This window comes from Arvicanthis niloticus, chromosome 22 (assembly GCF_011762505.2).
Source record: "Arvicanthis niloticus isolate mArvNil1 chromosome 22, mArvNil1.pat.X, whole genome shotgun sequence".
NCBI lineage: Eukaryota > Metazoa > Chordata > Mammalia > Rodentia > Muridae > Arvicanthis > Arvicanthis niloticus.
In genome coordinates, this window is record NC_133429.1 from 2,011,979 (window position 1) to 2,028,500 (window position 16,522).

Consider the following 16,522-nt stretch of genomic DNA (forward strand, 5'->3'; position numbering starts at 1 on the left):
TCCCAAGTGCTGGGATTAAAGGCGTGTTACCACCGCCCGGCCTTGACAACTTTTAAAAAGATTTATTTTTCTTATTTTAAAATTCGTGTGTAGCTATGTGTCTGCATTGGGGCATGTGCAGAGTGTAGTTGCCCGTGGAGTGCCAGTGCTGTTGGATCCCCAGGAGCTGGAGTCACAGGGTTCTAATCCACCTCAGAAAACTGAGCTCAACCCTTAACAACCGCAACCACTCCTCGCCACAGCGCCTTCCCTCCCGCCCCTCACCTTGGAGCTTGTGGGTTTGGCTGCACTGGCCGGGTGGCGAACTCCCAGGATCTGCTGTTCCTGCCTTCCTACGCTGAGACTACAAGCAGGTGCCACCACGCCCTGAGGTTTAAATTGTACATATTTGGGGCATGTGTGTGAGCATGCTCCTGCCGCGCTTCGCCCCATCGTCTTGCAGTTCATGTTATGTCCTGAAGAGGGCAGGCGTCCCCGGTCTATTGGGTCATATTCCGCAAAGGTATGGCAGCTGGAGGCGGAAACCCTGAATTTAGGGTGTAACCTGTTTAGACCCCGAGTTTTGCACACGGGGAACCTTCGTTGGCCGTTTCTTGATTTTCTAGAGTTACCAGTGTCCACAGACCACCCCAGGAAAAGGCCTGATGTGCAACTGTTCTAGGGTTTCTGGGGCGGCACTCCCTTTTTTCCATTGCTGGGAGGTGGCAGAAAAATACTTTGAAAAAATTGAGAAAGATACGGGGCTCCCCAGCTTCTGGGGCGGGGTGTGTGTGTGTGAGAGAGAGAGAGAGAGAGAGAGAGAGAGAGAGAGAGAGAGAGAGAGAGAAGTCTGAAAGGTCTGGGTCACATCTCTCACGTGCCTTTGCAAACCGAGAGTCTCACACAGGTCAGCAATCCTGGGATCCCTCCCCTCTAGGAGACAGATGGGGCAACTGTGAACAGGCAGCTCCTACAGCACTTAAAACCCAGCTGCCCCTACCCAAGGAAGCCCTGCACTTCACTTCCTGCAAAACTTTGGCTCCATCCCTATGGAGAGGACTTGTAGCTCAGTGGACAGAGGACTTGTAGAGTGGATTCCATTCCCAGAATTAAATAAAACAGGCAAGGCGGCACATGTCTGCCCTGCATCCTCTCAGTGTTAGAGAAGAAATAAAAGAATCAGTTTATGGTCCATCCTTGGACCATGGAATCGGAGGCCAGCCTGGGCTATAAGAGACCCTGGCTCCAAAAAAAATTACAATAAAATAAAAAATTAAAATGAGAGCTAGACAGATGGTTAAGAATACTGACTGCTCTTCCAGAGGTTCTGAGTTCAATTCCCAGCAACCACATGGTGGCTCACAACCATCTGTAATGGGATCCGATGCCCTCTTCTGGTGTCTGAAGAGAGACAGTGTACATACATACATAAAATAATTAAATCTTTATAAAAAATAAAAGGAAAGCAAAGACATTAAGAAAAGCACAGAAAGGTATGGAGGTGACCCTCCCCAGCCCCACCTCACCCATACCCTACAGCCCCTGCCCCCCTGAGTCACTTCTGCTCACCCTCCTCTCTCCCCTCACCCTGCTACTGAGGCTGTGTGCATGGAGCAATGGTGGCGCCTGGTCCCCCTCCTCCTCCCACTCCCCCTCTCACTCACTGCAGCACACAATTCAATACCAGCCCGGTCTCCGGCTGGGATGATGGCTGGTTACCGTGGCGACAAGTCCTGCCCCGCCATGAGCTGCAAGGTGGGGGCATGTTGGGACCCACAATCTCTCCCCATCATGGTGACTCAACCCAGCCAGACTGAGTTTCCCCAAGCTCCTGCCCAGAGGAGCCTCTCTGGCTTGGTGACTCTGCCAGGGTCACAAGTCCCCAAGATGGTTCTTGTGGGTGAGAGGGCTGGGTGTGGTTCAGAGTTAACGGGTGCCTCAGTGGGGACCCTTTTCCTCCCATTCCCAAGCCGATTCCTCACGTTGCCCAGAGTCCCCCTAGAGCACCTCAGTCAGCGCCAAGTGTCAGATTGGCCCCACCTCTCCTCCCCCCCCCCCTCGCTCCCTCCCATAGGGTTTTAATGTCTTCATTTTTCAAAATCCTATCTGGAACCGTCCACACACCTGGCCTGCCCATTGCAGACAAGGGGCACCTGGGAGTTAGAGAGTCACAGGGTGGGGACATGGGGGTAGCCAGGGGCTGTCCCCATCTGGGCTTTCTGCCAAGGAGATCTCTCACTGATTACTCCTCCATGTGGGTAAACCAAGTCAGCAAACAGCACACAGCACACAAACTTTGAGACTCGTGTAGCCCAAGTTGTCTCGACGTCATTACACAGTTGAGGATGACCCGAACCCAAACGCCCTCAGCAGGCTCCCTGACTCTCTCCTCCTCTTGACATAAGCTCTAGCTGCTGTAGCCCAAGCTTGCTGGAACTCTTGGCAATTCTCCTGTCTCAGTCTCCCAAGTGCTGGGATGACAGGAGTGTGCCACCACGCCAGGCTGAGCTTCGATGTTTAAAAACTCATTTACAAAAGGCAAGGTGGCAGTCGGAAGAAGAATTAGGAAAAGATGGCTGGAAGGGAGCCAGGTGCCTGAACACCAAAGGCTGGCCCAGGAAAGGCCGGCCACCTAGGGAGCATATCAATTGTTAGTGAATTAATCCACTGATAAGGGCTCTCAGCCCTGGGCTCTGTCCCCGGAAGTGCGTCCTGCCACTCCAGGGACCACAGTTTCCAAACCATCTGACCTAGGACCGGCAGGAGCCCAACAGTGTGGAGCTCGCTGTGTGGTGAGTGTGGACAGGTAGGTTGCTGAGCAAACGACCAGAGCGCTTTATTGCTGAGTGTCCCATCCGCAGAACCCGAGCAAATGAGAGAATAAAAGACAAAAAACAACAAGGTCTTGTATGGGGAGGGGGTGCACACGCCTTTAATCCCAGCAGGCGGTGCGCCTTTAATCCCAGAGCTCCAGAGGCAGAGGCAGGAAGGAGGATCTCCGAGTTCCAGGCCAGCCTGGTCTACAAAGTGAGTTCCAGGACAGCCAAAGCTACACAGAAAAACACTGTCTCGTAAATCCAAAATAAAAATAATTATTATTGTGGTACGGGCACGAACTGACCGTCTAGGATCCGTCCTACCCAAAGCTGGTGACCTGCCCAGAGTCGCAGCGTTGTGTTTGGTGCACGTCCCGACTCTGGACCGAGGCTGGCCCTCTGCAGCTCCCCAGCGCTCAGTGAGAGGTCAGTAGCAAGCACGGAGGTGCCCGCCTATAGCAGCGCCCGCGTCCTCAGCCCGGTCGCTTTCCCTGGGACCCTCGATGTGCACAGTATGAGCACAGGTCCCGATCGGGTTTCTCTGTGTAGTTTTTTTAATGTGACAATAATTCAAGTCCCTCAAATGTCCCTACCTGTGCCCACTGGTGTGACTCCCGAAGGAAGGACGGTCGGGGTTAATTGGCCTAGGGGAAACTGAGGCCACAGTTGTCTTGAGAGTCACACCGGCCTCTCAGCCACGCCCCCTCCTGTCCCAGCCTTTCCCCTCCCCCTCCAGCACTGCCTAGGGTATTGATCACCGTCTATTTTTAATTAAAAACTTGATTCAAACCAGCTTGAACTCCTCCGGTTAGAGCCAGGCTGTTGACTGGGCTAACACAAAGAGACCACGGGGGCCGGCCTCGCTTCCTTCCGCCAGCCGCCGGAGACCTCCTGGCTGCCTTTCCTCACCTGTCCAAGTCCCCTATTCCCGCAGGAGGACGGAGGGAGCCATAGACGTAAGGCTGTCCCGGGAAGCTGCCTTCTGCATCTTAGGGGCTCTGGCAGGGGAGCCCAGAGTCACCGTAGTGGCCATGAAGAGTCCCCACAGCTGGAGGCAGCAGGGCAGTGCAGGTGGCTTGTATTTCAGACTAGAATGGTGGTAGTTGATAGGGAGTCTACAGCTGGGGAGTACCTTTGTTCAGGCTAGGAATTTAGTTGAAAGAGAATTATGTTTTTTGTGTGTGGGTTTTTAAATTACTTTCCTCCTCCTCCTCCTCCTCCTCCTCCTCCTCCTCCTCCTCCTCCTCCTCCTCCTCCTCCTCCTCCTTCTCCTCCTCCTCTTTCTTTCTTTCTTTCTTTCTTTTTCTTTTTTTTTTTTTTTTTTGAGACAGTGTTTCTCTGTGTAGCCCAGGCTGTCTGGAACACACTGTGTAGACAAAGCTGGCCTTGAACTCAGAAATCTGCCTGCCTCTGCCTCCCAAGTGCTGGGATTAAAGGCGTGTGCCACCACTGCCCAGCTAAAATTACATTTTATTTTGTGTTTGTGTGGATGTGAGTTAGGGGATAGCACACTTTTAGAGGTCATAGTGGAAGCTCTCCTTCCACCATGTATGTCCCCAGGATTAAACTCAAGTCTCCAAGCTTTGCCCCATGCTTCCCCAACACATGAAAGCCGCCTCCAGGGGTCTTTAGAATGAAGGGTCTAGGGGTCAGCCTCAGCACCTCACAAAGCAGAAGAAGCAGGCCAGCAGCCTGCCCTTCCTGTCTACCAGACTCTGGTGTGGTCACAGGAAGTGGCAAGGTGTGAACTGGGCCTCTCTCTGGCACCAGCTCAGGCTCATCCTGGGACACTGGCATCAGGAGTGGGCAGTTTGCCAGGGATGGAAGTCACAGCAACCTATTAGTCAAATGTAAAAGCCAGCCTCCTTCCCCCTGAGAATCTCTGAGGAGGGTGTGTGTGTGAGTGTGTGTGTGTGTGTGTGTTTGTGTGTGTGTATGAGAGAGAGAGAGAGAGAGAGAGAGAGAGAGAGAGAGAGAGAGAGAGAGAGAGAAACTCACCAACTCACCAGTGCCCAGGATACTGGTTTTTGGTTTTTTGTTTGTTTGTTGTTTTTCGAGACAGGGTTTCTCTGTGTAGCCCTGGCTGTCCTGGAACTCACTCTGTAGACCAGGCTGGCCTCGAACTCAGAAATCCACCTGCCTCTGCCTCCCAAGTGCTGGGATTAAAGGCGTGTGCCACCACTGCCCAGCTAGGATACTGTTAATATTGAGGTCGAGCTAGAAGGACAGACACAGGCCCCAGAGCCACTCCTGCGTGTGACTGCTGAGAGTGGGAAATGACATCTGAGCAGCGGCTGCACTGTGAAGTGCTGTCTTTTCTTAATGTCCACTGCTGTCCTGTCTTTACCTCCTTGTTTCTGCAATATCCTAGAGCCCAGGCTAGACTCCCTCCCCATACACACACACACAATCCCCCCCCCAATTCCCCCATACACACACAGGCACACACACAATCCCCCTCATACACACACACACACACAAACCCCTCATACACACCCACAATCCCCCCATACACACACATACCCAGAATCTACACACACACACACACACAGAATCCCCCCATACACACACTCAGAGAATCCCCCATACACAATCTTCACACACACACACACACACACACACACACACACACACACAAAAAAAAAAATGAGGGCTGTGGGCGTGGCCAACGTGGTGGAGCTCACCTAGAATCTCCCAGTGAGGGGTTGGGAGCATGGTCAGGCTGGACAGTTCCTAAGTACGCAGGAGGCCTTGGGTCCCATCCCCAGTACTGTGAGAAATTTTTAAATCATCCCACTGAAATCTCTATGAGACCAGCAGGCTAGTGGCTCCATTCTCCTGGACAGGTCCTGTGCTCAAGGGCAAAGGGGCCCATTGTAGGGACATCAGCATGCCCCTGGGAATGGTTCACAGTATGTTTGCCACTCAACTCTGGGGAGACAGGTACTGTGTATCCTCTGTGGCCACCTGGAGTACCCCCCCTTTGACCCATGTAAGTTTGTGCCACCCACCCAGTCTCTTTCAGGAGCCCCTGCCACACTCTGAGGGGCTTATGCAACTCTGTCCATTTCTCAGATTAGGAAACTGAGGCTCAGACTTTTGTCTAGGACCAGTTAAGAAAGGTGAGTCCCAGGTCTAAATAAGGCCTTTAAGAACAGACTCTACTTTCTGGGGTGGGTGGAGAGCTGAGGCCTTTTGTGTGTTGGGGGTCTATCAGAGGTCTACACAAAGACTCCAGGCCTTTGAGAATGAGAGGCAGGGCTGTACTTGCATGGGGAGGGTGCTGGCCTGGCATGCATGAGGCCCTGGGTTCCAGTCCTGCATCCTATCTGCTGGTTTACAAGGCTGTCATCTCAGAACCAGAGGCAAGGCAGGAGGATTGGCAGTTCAAGGTCATCCTCAGTCTGGGCTCAGGAGGCCCTGCCTCAAAGGAAAGACACCAGACAGCAGGGTGTGCTCAGCCTCAGACGGAAGGGTGAGAGTTTAAGCGGGCAGCGGTGGCATAGGAGGCAGAGGCAGATGGATCTCTGTGAGTTCGAGGCCAGCCTGGTCTACACAGTGAGTTCCAGGACAGCCAGGGCTACACAGAGAAACCCTGTCTCAAAAAACCAAAAAAATAAAATAAAATAAAAAATAAATAAATAAATAAATAAATAAGGAGGCACCTCCAGCTGACTACCAGAACCCCCAGACACACACACACACACACACACACACACACACACCACCTCTGTTTTCTGTCTGCTGCTCTGGCCTGCCGCTTCTGCATAGTCCCCAAGTACAGCTTCCTTGGAGAGCCCGTGCATCTCACAGCTCCTGGATCTATCCGTGTGTGTGTGTGTGTGTGTGTGTGTGTGTGTGTGTGTGTACGCGTGCGCGCGCGTGCATATGCATGTGGTGTGCATGCATGGTGTGTGTACAATGTGTAGTGTGTATGCATGGTGTATGGTATATGGTATGTGTGTATACAGTGTGTGTATATGTGTGTAGTTTGTGGTGTGTCTGTTAGATGTGTGGTGTGTGTTCGTGTACACATGCGTGCATATATGTATGGTTTAGGTTATATCTAAATGGCGTGTGGTGTGTGTGCATGTACTGTGTGTGTGCGTGTGTGTGTACGTGTGTGTGGTTTGAGGTGCATCTAAATGGTGTGTGGTGTGTGTGTGTGTGAATTTCTGTCTCCTCCTTTGAATATTTCATTATATTTGTATATTTTTCTGATCAGTTACAAAAAAAGATTTTTTTTCAGTCCAGAGTTGCAATTTAAACAATATTTGAAGCCGGCCGAAGCTATCGACCTGGGCGCACGGTGATGAATCACAGACGGTAATTCGAATTCATCGACCGCCCCACCCGCCAGGAGCCACCCCTCCCCCAGCTCTGCTCCCATAATCACAGTTTGTGACTGTCACTGGGGTGTGTGTGTGTGGTGGGGGGAACACAGCTCAGAGGGGAGATTCTGGGGTGGGGTGGGAGTAGATGCATGATGGGGAAAGCGCCCGGGGAGCTGGGATCTTCAATGGCTCCTCCCTACACACACGGTGCATTTAGGGAAACTGAGGCACTCGGAGGACGACACATTGGGGTAGGCTGGGACTCTGAAGCTCTTTGCTGTGTTTCTTGGGCACAACAAAGAAAGAACTTACTCTCAAGGGGTCCCCAAAGGGAAGATGAGGGGGCTGTGTTTTACTGGGGCTCAGGGACTAGGAGGGGCCAGCCTGAGCTCAGCCACTGAGGGAGCCACTCAGCTCCCTCCCTTTCTTTGTCTCCAGCCTTTCCTTTTGCTTCTTTCTGCACTGGTCTCTTTCTCTCTGTCCCTCCACCCTCCCCTTTCCCTGTCTCTCCAGTTCTCATCTCTCCCTATCCCATCTTTCTCTCTCTCTCCTTCCCTCCCTTTCCCCATTCCTCTTCCCCCCACATCTGTCTGTCCGTCTGTCTGTCTTCTCTCTATCTCCCTACATTGTTCCTTTCTCTCACTGGTTCTGTTTTGCAGGACGTTCTAGGGTTGGTGGCACTGGGGACAATGTTTTCTCATGAGGCTGTGACTTGGGTGGACAGTTTCCCCCCTGGGTTCATAGAAGGCAAGGTCCAATTTTGTCCCCAATGGGTCGGGGACACAGGAGTTAGGAGTGAGGCTCTGTCTCCAGGTTTGACACCTTCAGCTGCCATTGAGAGACTGTATGTTAAGAACCTCGCCTGGCCGCCCCAGCTCCTCTAAATGTCACAATTTACCGCCACTTAACTGCTTTTCATTTGTGCGAGGACCAGAACTAAAGGGCTGGCTCGAGCCTAATGACCCCGGCTGCCACTCCTGACTCCAGTGGAGTCCGAAGATGAAGACAGAGAAGAGCCCTGGAGCACTGGGTCACAGTGTGACAGCTTGGACCCCAAGGCTGACCTGGAACAGGCCAGGTATCTCATTTTTAACTCTGTGCTGCCTGGGTCCCAGCTTCTGTGCTTCCCTGAGGTGGCCACACTTCTAATCCTGTGACATGGTCCTAGGGGAAGACACTGGTCACCAGAGCCAAGACAAGGAGCCAGTCTGGCCCCAGTTCCCTTAGAGTGACTGAGTGACCTATTGCTTAGGTGAGACACAGGGCTGGTGGCCTTGCAGAACCCGGGACCCTGGGCCCATGCAATGTTCAGCAGTTCTGTGGTGTGTTCTCTCCTTGTGTGTCCACAGGAGAGCAATTGAAACATCACTCTCGCAGGTGACAGGTGGGTGGTGAGTAGCCTGGGTTTGGGGTACACAATGGGTGTGTGTACAAGAGGGGAGGTCTTAGAATCCACAGAACACCTTGGAGATAGTGGATGCCTGGCAACCCTACCAGAGGACAATCATGTACAGTACAAGAGGGAGCTGTGTTCAGGGACAGGTGTCCTTGTCTCTGTCACCAGCAGCAGGACCCTTCAGATAAACCTGTGTGTGTTTATCCTAATGTCCTCCGGTGTCCCCCAGGATTGCACGACACAAACATCCCAAAGACAGGCCATGTTTTGTCACTGAGCCATCCCACTGAAGATTCTAGAGGAAGGGAAACTGAGGTGGGTCTGTGAGTACTGGTCGGCACAGCAGGCTTGCAGTCTACAGACAGAGCAGGCTTGGTAGGTTCCAAACAAGCCTACTTCTATCTACTTGCTACGCCCAGTGCCCCCTGCTTCTCTACACCCCACACGCGCCTGCAGGGTGGCCTGGGGGTACAGCCAACCCAGTGCTCAGCTCCTGCCTTGGGGCGCCTCTCTTGAGTTCCAGCTGCCCCGCCCCTCTCTATGTTTGTGTGCAGAGGGATCGATGAGGCCCTGGAAACCGCTATTGTCCCTGGAACGGGGTGCACAGCCCCCTCCCCACCACACCATAGAAAAAAACGCTCTGCCTAGATCACTAACCTGCTGACACCCCCTTCCCACACACGGAAGACGTAGTAGGGTCTATGGCACACCCCCACACTCCTCGCTGGGGTGGGAGGGGACAGGTTAGACCCAAGGAGGAGACAACGGGTCCCCCAGGGGCTGGTTCATATGCCTGTGTGTGGGAGAGAGAGAGACTCAGGCAAGACGGGAGGGAAGAAAAGAATAAAGAGAGATGGGACTGAGTACTGGAGAGGCAGCCCGAAGAAAGGGACAGCAATTTGTCCCCGCGGAGAGAAGTAGAAAGGGGGACCGGAAAACAGGATGGAGTGAGGCCCTGGGAGCCGCTGGGGGTGTGAAGGCCTCTGGTGGGCGCCACGGAGCTCAGGGTCCCAAGGGCCGCCCCTCCCCCAATCTCAAATGACCTTTGCCAACGGCCAGAGGGGGGAGGGATGGGGGACTAGCAGATCGATCGTCGGCAGAGGCTGAGCTGCATAGGAAGAAAGCTCGGTGGTGCTGGGGCTGGGGGCAGAGCGGTGGCCAGGCCTTGGCTGAGTCTAGTCAGCACCTGGAGCTTTGTGACTGGGTGCAGAGAGGGCGCCGTTGGTCCCTCTTGCAGGATGTTTGGGGATGAGGGGAGTGGCACCTCCTGAACCCAAGGAACGTGCTACACAGGAGCGCATACAAGCACGCACACGGAGCCACGCGAGGGTTTTCTGTTTTAGTTTAGCACCCTATGTCTACGTCAGCCTCAAAGGCACTAGACACCCTACACAGCCCCTAAAAGAACAGAGACGGCGACAATAATTGCAACTGCCCTCTCTCTATTAGCGTCACTCGGTGATGCAGACCCCGGGTCCGCCTCAGAGACTAGAGAATCCCCCTCTCGAGGCTACCAGGATGTACTAGCAGGATCCCTCATCCTGTGCCAACGATGTCCCCCAGGGTCGAGCCTCTGGGGCCCTTGTCCCTACCTGCCAGGCGCAGCGCCGACATGCGCTGGAACTCGGGCTCCTGTAGCCACTTCCACATCCTGCGGAAGGTCTCCCGGCCGGATTTGAGCTTGCTCCAGGGCTTCGGGTTGCGCAGCAGGTCGGAGAGCGTGCCCTGCGAGCGGCACAGGATGCGCTGCGCGAAGATGGCCTGCGGGATGCTGTAGCGCTTCAGCTCGGCGGTGATGCGCTGGGCCACCTCTTTGGTGTTGATCTCTTCGGCTGCGGCGCCGGCTCCCGGGCCACCGCTGCCGCCGCCGGCGCCACCGCCCCCTCCGGGGCCACCACCGCCTGAGTGAGGCCCGTGCGCCCCGGCCGCAGCCAGCCCACCCAGCGGAGCCAGCAAACCCGCGGCCGCTCCGCCGGCCGCCCCGCCACCTCCCGCGCCACCGCCGCCTCCAGGCAGCCCTCGGGCCAGCGCGTCCTCCGCGCGCCCCAGCAGCGCGGCGTGTGGCTCGAAGGCGGCAGGTGGCAGTAGTTTGTCCCCGGCCAGGTGGCCCGGAGCCCCGTAAGCGGCGAGTGGCGGCGGCGGCGGCGGCGGCTGCGGGGCGCTGTGCAGAGCCGGGGGCAGCGCACTGGGCAGCGGCGACAGTGGCGACCCCATGGTGGGCAGCTCCTTGCCATAGGGCCCGTAGAGGTGGCCCACCGAGGCCAGAGCCGCCCGCTCGTCGCGCATGAGGGTGAAGCTGCCGCTCACGCTGGCCGCCAGGCGCTGCGGAGGGGGCGGTGGCGGCGCGGTGGCTGGGTGAGGGTGCGCGTGCGGATGGCCTCCGTGCGCCCCGGCCACCGCGTGCTGGTGGAACTTGTCGGCCACGGCGGCCAGCGGCGGCAGGTGCTGCAAGGGCGTGAGCGTGGTGTAGGTGCCACCCAAACCTGGGGCCTCGCACGCCATACCCATGGCCGGGTGCAGGGGGCCAGCCAGCTCCCCACGGAAGTCAGGGCCACCACCCGCGGCCCCTGCAGCCCCCGCGCCCCCGGCTCCCCCGCCCCCGGCGCCACCACCGTCCAGCAGACTAGCCATGCCCGCCACCAGGCCCGGGCGCCCCGATGCCACTAGGCTTCGGTGTTGGGCCGCGGCAGAGCGCGCGTGGCCCGGGCTCAGCAGCTCTCCAGCTTGCGCGTGTGTCACCCCGTGCAGCCCCCCGAGGCTCTCCAAGCTCAGCTCCATCCTGGGCGCCCCCTCCGTGTGTGCTCAAGGCCGCAGCATGGTCTCCACGCACTGGCCGACGCTCCAGCTGGCGGCGGCTGCTGTCCCGCTCGTTCAGTGCTCTCGCCCGGCTTCGGCTGCTGCGAGCAGCGGCCACCAGGATGTGGCGGGGCGGCCGCCGCCGGCGCCCCGGCCTGGGTCTGACGTCAGCGCCCCCGCCCATCGCTCCGCCCGTACCCGCCAAACCCCCTGGAGCTCCAGGATGGCTTCCCGGGTCCCCTATTTCTGCTTGTCCGGAGAACCTGAGGGATTTGGGTGGGGGACCGCTAGTCCTAGCGGGGGCTGTTTGTGTTCTCATATCAGACCTTTGATTATGTGCCCTGTACATCGTCACACACCCCCCAGTCCCTGAAGTGTGGCTACATATGCCTTCCTACTGTGATGGCACCCCCAAAAGATGTGGCTCTTTTTTAAAGCTCACCCCCATATACACACAAAGATTTCAAAACCTCTTTGGGGGTGATGTGGGGCAATTAGTAGGTCCCCGGAACAATCACACAGTTTATACTGGCCTCGGGAACAAGGAAAAGCAGGCATTGGGCTTCTGTTTCCTCAATTGTGGAATGTAATTGCCCTTCCTAAGGGGACATTCAGAAATCTCTCTCAACGGGGATGTTAGTGGTCTTTAGTCCTAAAGACGGCGACAGACAGAAAGGAAGACAGAGGTAGGTGGATCTTTAATTTGGAGGCTAGCCTGGTCTATGCAGCAAGTTCCAGTCCAGCAAAGACTCTATAGTGAGTCCTTGCATCAAAGCACACAGAAATCCCTCCAAGTCTGGCCTGGTGGCGCACGCCTTTAATCTCAGCACTGGGGAGGCAGAGGCAGGTGGATCTCTGAGTTCAAGGTCAGCCTGGTCTACAGAGTGAGTTCCAGGACAGCCAGGGTTACACATGAAAAAGATGGGGGGGGGGGAAGCGGGAGTGAGGGAGGAAGCAAAGGGGGAAATCTCTTCTACATTCTGTGTATTCGGCTGACCTCTGTCCCCAGTATCTCTGGGGTCTGAGGACTGGTCATCTCTAGATCAGCTTGGGTCTTCCTCTCACTGAGATAACCTAGGAACTCTGTCTCTCTTCCACCTGCAGACAGGGAAGGGGAGAAAGAAGGGGTACATGGATAGCACCCTACAGGCACAAGGCACAGGGAACAAGGCCCCTCTTGGGTGGGTAGAGAAGAGATTCCTGGAGTGGTCAAGCCAGACCCTGGAGGGACCTTGTGTTTGAGGTCCCGAGGTCAGGAGGGCGCACCGGCTCAGCCCGGCTCCTGCCGCCTTTGCCCTGCTCACCGCTGCTGAGGGTTTGATCTGGAACCGGAGTCGCCCAGGGCTCTGATGTGACAGACGCCCACGCAAGGGGGGTGCTCCCACCAAGGGCTTGGGCTGTGGGGCTTGAACCGAGAATCTGATGTCTGCAGCGCAATGGCTGTGTGACTTGCACGGTGGTCCATGCTCCAGGCTGCACAGAGCCCTTTCTGTTCCTCAGTTTCCCCTTTCCCGCTGCCACCCCAGAGCAGAGGAGCTGTGGAGGAAGGCGGCATTGTATGAGAGGCGTTAAGTGGGAGAGTGTGTGTCACACAGAGGTCCCTCTCCCAGATCCTTGGGCCGACAGGGCTGAAGGGACTGTTTTAATTCCAAGACCTGAGCATTTATTAAGCTGCAGGTGTTTAATGGTCCTCAGAGAGAGAGGAGTCCCAGACCCCGTCACTTCTTGCCTGTTGCTGCCTTGGTCTCCCTGTTGCTGGGGGGGAGGGGGGCAGTGGGGAGTAAAGACTGCAGAGAGGGGCCATGGGAGTTGAAGTTTGCAGGAGTGGATACTTCTACCCAACCACCTCTCCCAAGGGGTCAGAAGCCTTGGGGTCTTCTGATTTGGAGAGTCTGGAAAATTTGGGGCTACAGCCATTTTCCAGGCAGAGGAACGGAGGCACACAGAGCACTGAACACAGCATTTGACATGTCTCCTCAGTGATGAAGACCTGGGGACAGTTGCTATGGCCAGGATCAGAGTCAAGTCTGAGGTCCCCAAGTCTACCCTGCAACATCACAGATAATTAAAAATAATCGTGGGGTGTGGAAATCAATCCACCACCGTTAACTGATAGCATGCAGAGCTCCAGGAGGCTGTGCTGCCTGTGTGCTGTGGGCAAGGAGGCTAGCTGCAGTGCTTACGAACAAAAGATGCCCGTGAACCCTTTCAAATACCAGCCCCCCCCGGGGGGCTCTGCCAAGGGGGTTGGGATGATGCCGGTCTTTGCTTCCATTTCTGCTGGTGTTATTTTTTGTTTTAAATGATATCTATACCCCCCCCATGAGCGAGGAATCCATTTTGAAGAAAAAAAGAGGAGACTGGGGGCTTTGAGATGAGGGGACTACCTTTTTCTCTTGAAGCAGTACAACCTCAGGTGCCACACAGTCCTTTTAAAACTGCCTAGACTTAGACGGGGCTTCTCGGACCCACAGAGGGACATCTTTCCGGCGCGTGCAGCCTGCGATTAAGTCTTCTGGGGACGAAGGGCTGGATCTCTGTAGGGTCTGCGGTCCCACTGAGAGATGGGATAAAAACCTAGGGGTCCCTCAGAAACAGACTGTGCCCCCTGAGCCCCAAGAACTGGTCTCCCCCCACTTTAGTAATTAGTAAAATAGAATTGAGCGGGCCATGGGGCAGACGGGGCGGCTGGGGCCTGATCGATCTTGGGTCATTAGCAAATTGAAGGTGGAGGAGGAGTGTGGTAGAGGGGGGCAGGGCGTCCCCCATCTCTATTTCCGTGGGGACCTAGGCCAACTCACAGAAGCTCTCAGTGGACCCCAGTATTCCCTTTGGGAAAATCAGAGATGGGAGTCCGGGAGCCTCTGGTGTCTCCGGACGTGCTGGGCTGCGCCTGGCTAATATCCACCATCTCTGTGTTGAGCCCAAATTTGAGCGAAATTTGAGGCCCAGTTAACTTGAGGGCTGTGAGGGTCGGATTAGCAAGCCCAAGGACAAAGGCGTTGGGGGAGCTGCACGGGCTTCGCAGAAGTGGTCAGTCGCCCCTTCAACCCCCAGGAGCCTCCTCACCTAACCTAAAGGCGTCGCTGGACTCAGACCCCACCCCCTCCCTCGCCAGTTTGGCCTCACCAACGCCCTCTTCTTCGCTTCTCATTTTAGCTAAAAATTGACTTGGGGACGTTAGATGTTTAAAATTGTCCCACAGAGGCGGGTCCTCCAGCCTCTCCCGACAGGCCGTCGCTGTTTATTGCCCACCGAAATGAGAGTTTTATGCCACTATCCTCTCTTCTTGCCCGGGGGCGGGCAGGGGTGGGGTGGTTCATAGGGACTCCAGCGACTGCCACCTCCATTCCAGTCAGAGCTGGATTTTGGCCAGCCTCCCCCAAATCTGCAGGCGCCACAGATCTGAATTCCCCACACCCTGCAGCGCCCGGTTCTCCGTTGGGAGACAGAGAAGTGGTGTCCAGTCTGGGAGTTCCCAGGGGTCTCTGTCGGGTGTGGGGTTGCAGGTGCATCGTTCGTTTTCATCCAGAGCGCACGGCACCAGGAGATACCTGCACGGCCGGGGCCTGTGACTGCTTCGCCGGTGGCAGCTTCGCCGGGCTGTTCCGCGACAGCTGTGTCCGATCGATCCCCGACGGCCCCGCGTCTCCATCGAATCCCCATCGCTCTGGGTCGTGCGCTGCGCAAACACCCGCTTGTTTGTAGCGGGCCGCGGGGGCTGTGCGAGGACCTCGGGCGTCACTCCAGCCTCGACCGCTCAAGTTCCAGGGGCGCGATGAGAGGAGGGAACCCCTATTCTGGACCCTGAACAGCCCACCACCTTGCCCTGACTCAGTTTCCCCACACAGAGAGCAGCCGATCACTCTGGGGGATCCCAGAGTAGAGAGGGCCGGCCGCTGTTCGCTAAACCACCTGCCGCTCCCTTCCTTGCGTGTTTTTGCCCTTCCTCCCCCTCCTCCTTCCTCCTCCCCTCTGACAGGGTCTACTGTAGCCGGTGCTGGCACCACCGTTGCCCCGACCCTCCAGAGCTGAGTTGTGTTGTTCGCCTGAGCTTCCTCGGTTGGCTCTCAGGATTCAAAGCCGCCTCTGGAGCAGGTCTGGCAACCCCGCAGCCTCTCCCTCCCCAATTTCTCCACCTTGGGCTCCAGAGAAAACGAACTGTTCCGATGTGTGTGTGTGTGTGTGTGTGTGTGTGTGTGTGTGTGTGTGTGTGTTGTGCACGTGCGTGTGCATGTATGTGTGTAACTGAGGCCAGAGGGACCAGGGCACGATTAGGGGCCTGCTGGAGGGCTGGAGGACAGGCTGGAGAAGCGACAGGTAGGGGCCTCCTGGCACCTCCATTCTGGGGTTCGCTTCCACTCTTGGGTTGAACGCGGAAACCTTGGAGCAGGCACAAAGCCATGGCCAGGACTGCGCGCTTCGTGGGATGAGGAGGCGCGGATACTGGCACACACACACTCACACCCACACACCCACACAAAACAAAACCCCCCACACGCACAAAACACCCCCCACACGCGCGCACACATGCGCACACACGCGCGCACACACGCTCGCGCGCGCGCACACACACACCCGGAACTCAGGCTCCCTGGAGTTTAATAACGCACAGCGTCTGTCCCTCTGTCAGTGTCCTGGCCTCCGCGGCCCCAGCCCCGCGGGTCCCGGGTTTGGGCGCAGCATAGTAGATTTGCAGCGGCCACGGGCTGCTCAGCCCCTCCAGGGTTTCTTGCAGGAGAAAGACACCCTGAAGTGTCCCACTGTGGCCCTGGAGGTCTGGTGGAGCTCCAACCCGAGTGAGGCTTGCAGGGCCAGCCGCACGTGGGTCACCCTGAATGGCATCTGGCTCCAAGTCGCAACAGCTTGGCTAGAGGCAGAGGGTGAGGCCGGGCTGGAACGCGCCATTAACGCGTCATTTATCAGAACACACCCCGGGCCCTTTCCGCTGGCCCAGAGGGTGGGGAAGGAAGACAGCTCCTTGCCAGACAGACATTGCACTCTGTCTCCCCTCGGGCTTGAGTTTTCTGCTCGGTGGGGAAGGAACTGCTCTTGCAGAGTGGGGATAGAGAGTTGGCCACCACTGAATATAACGGGCCTCTCCTCCCCTTGCTGGGGAAGGAAGATAAATAATGATTCCCCCACCCCCACCCCCCAATCTCCTCAACTCTCATCAGCACTAGAACAGCAAGCAGTCTTTT

The 16,522-nt window shown here is 56.4% G+C and overlaps 1 protein-coding gene across 1 annotated transcript in view; it reads right to left on the bottom strand.

Annotated features, from left to right (window-relative positions):
- Positions 1–11,386, bottom strand: part of Onecut3 (one cut homeobox 3) — a 19,947-nt gene extending 8,561 nt beyond the window's left edge. Inside the window, exon 1 of the mRNA XM_076919428.1 lies at positions 10,118–11,386. Coding sequence (XP_076775543.1) covers positions 10,118–11,303 — 1,186 coding nt within the window. The 5' untranslated portion in view covers positions 11,304–11,386. The remainder of the gene's footprint in view (positions 1–10,117) is intronic.
- Positions 11,387–16,522: the final 5,136 nt, after the last annotated feature.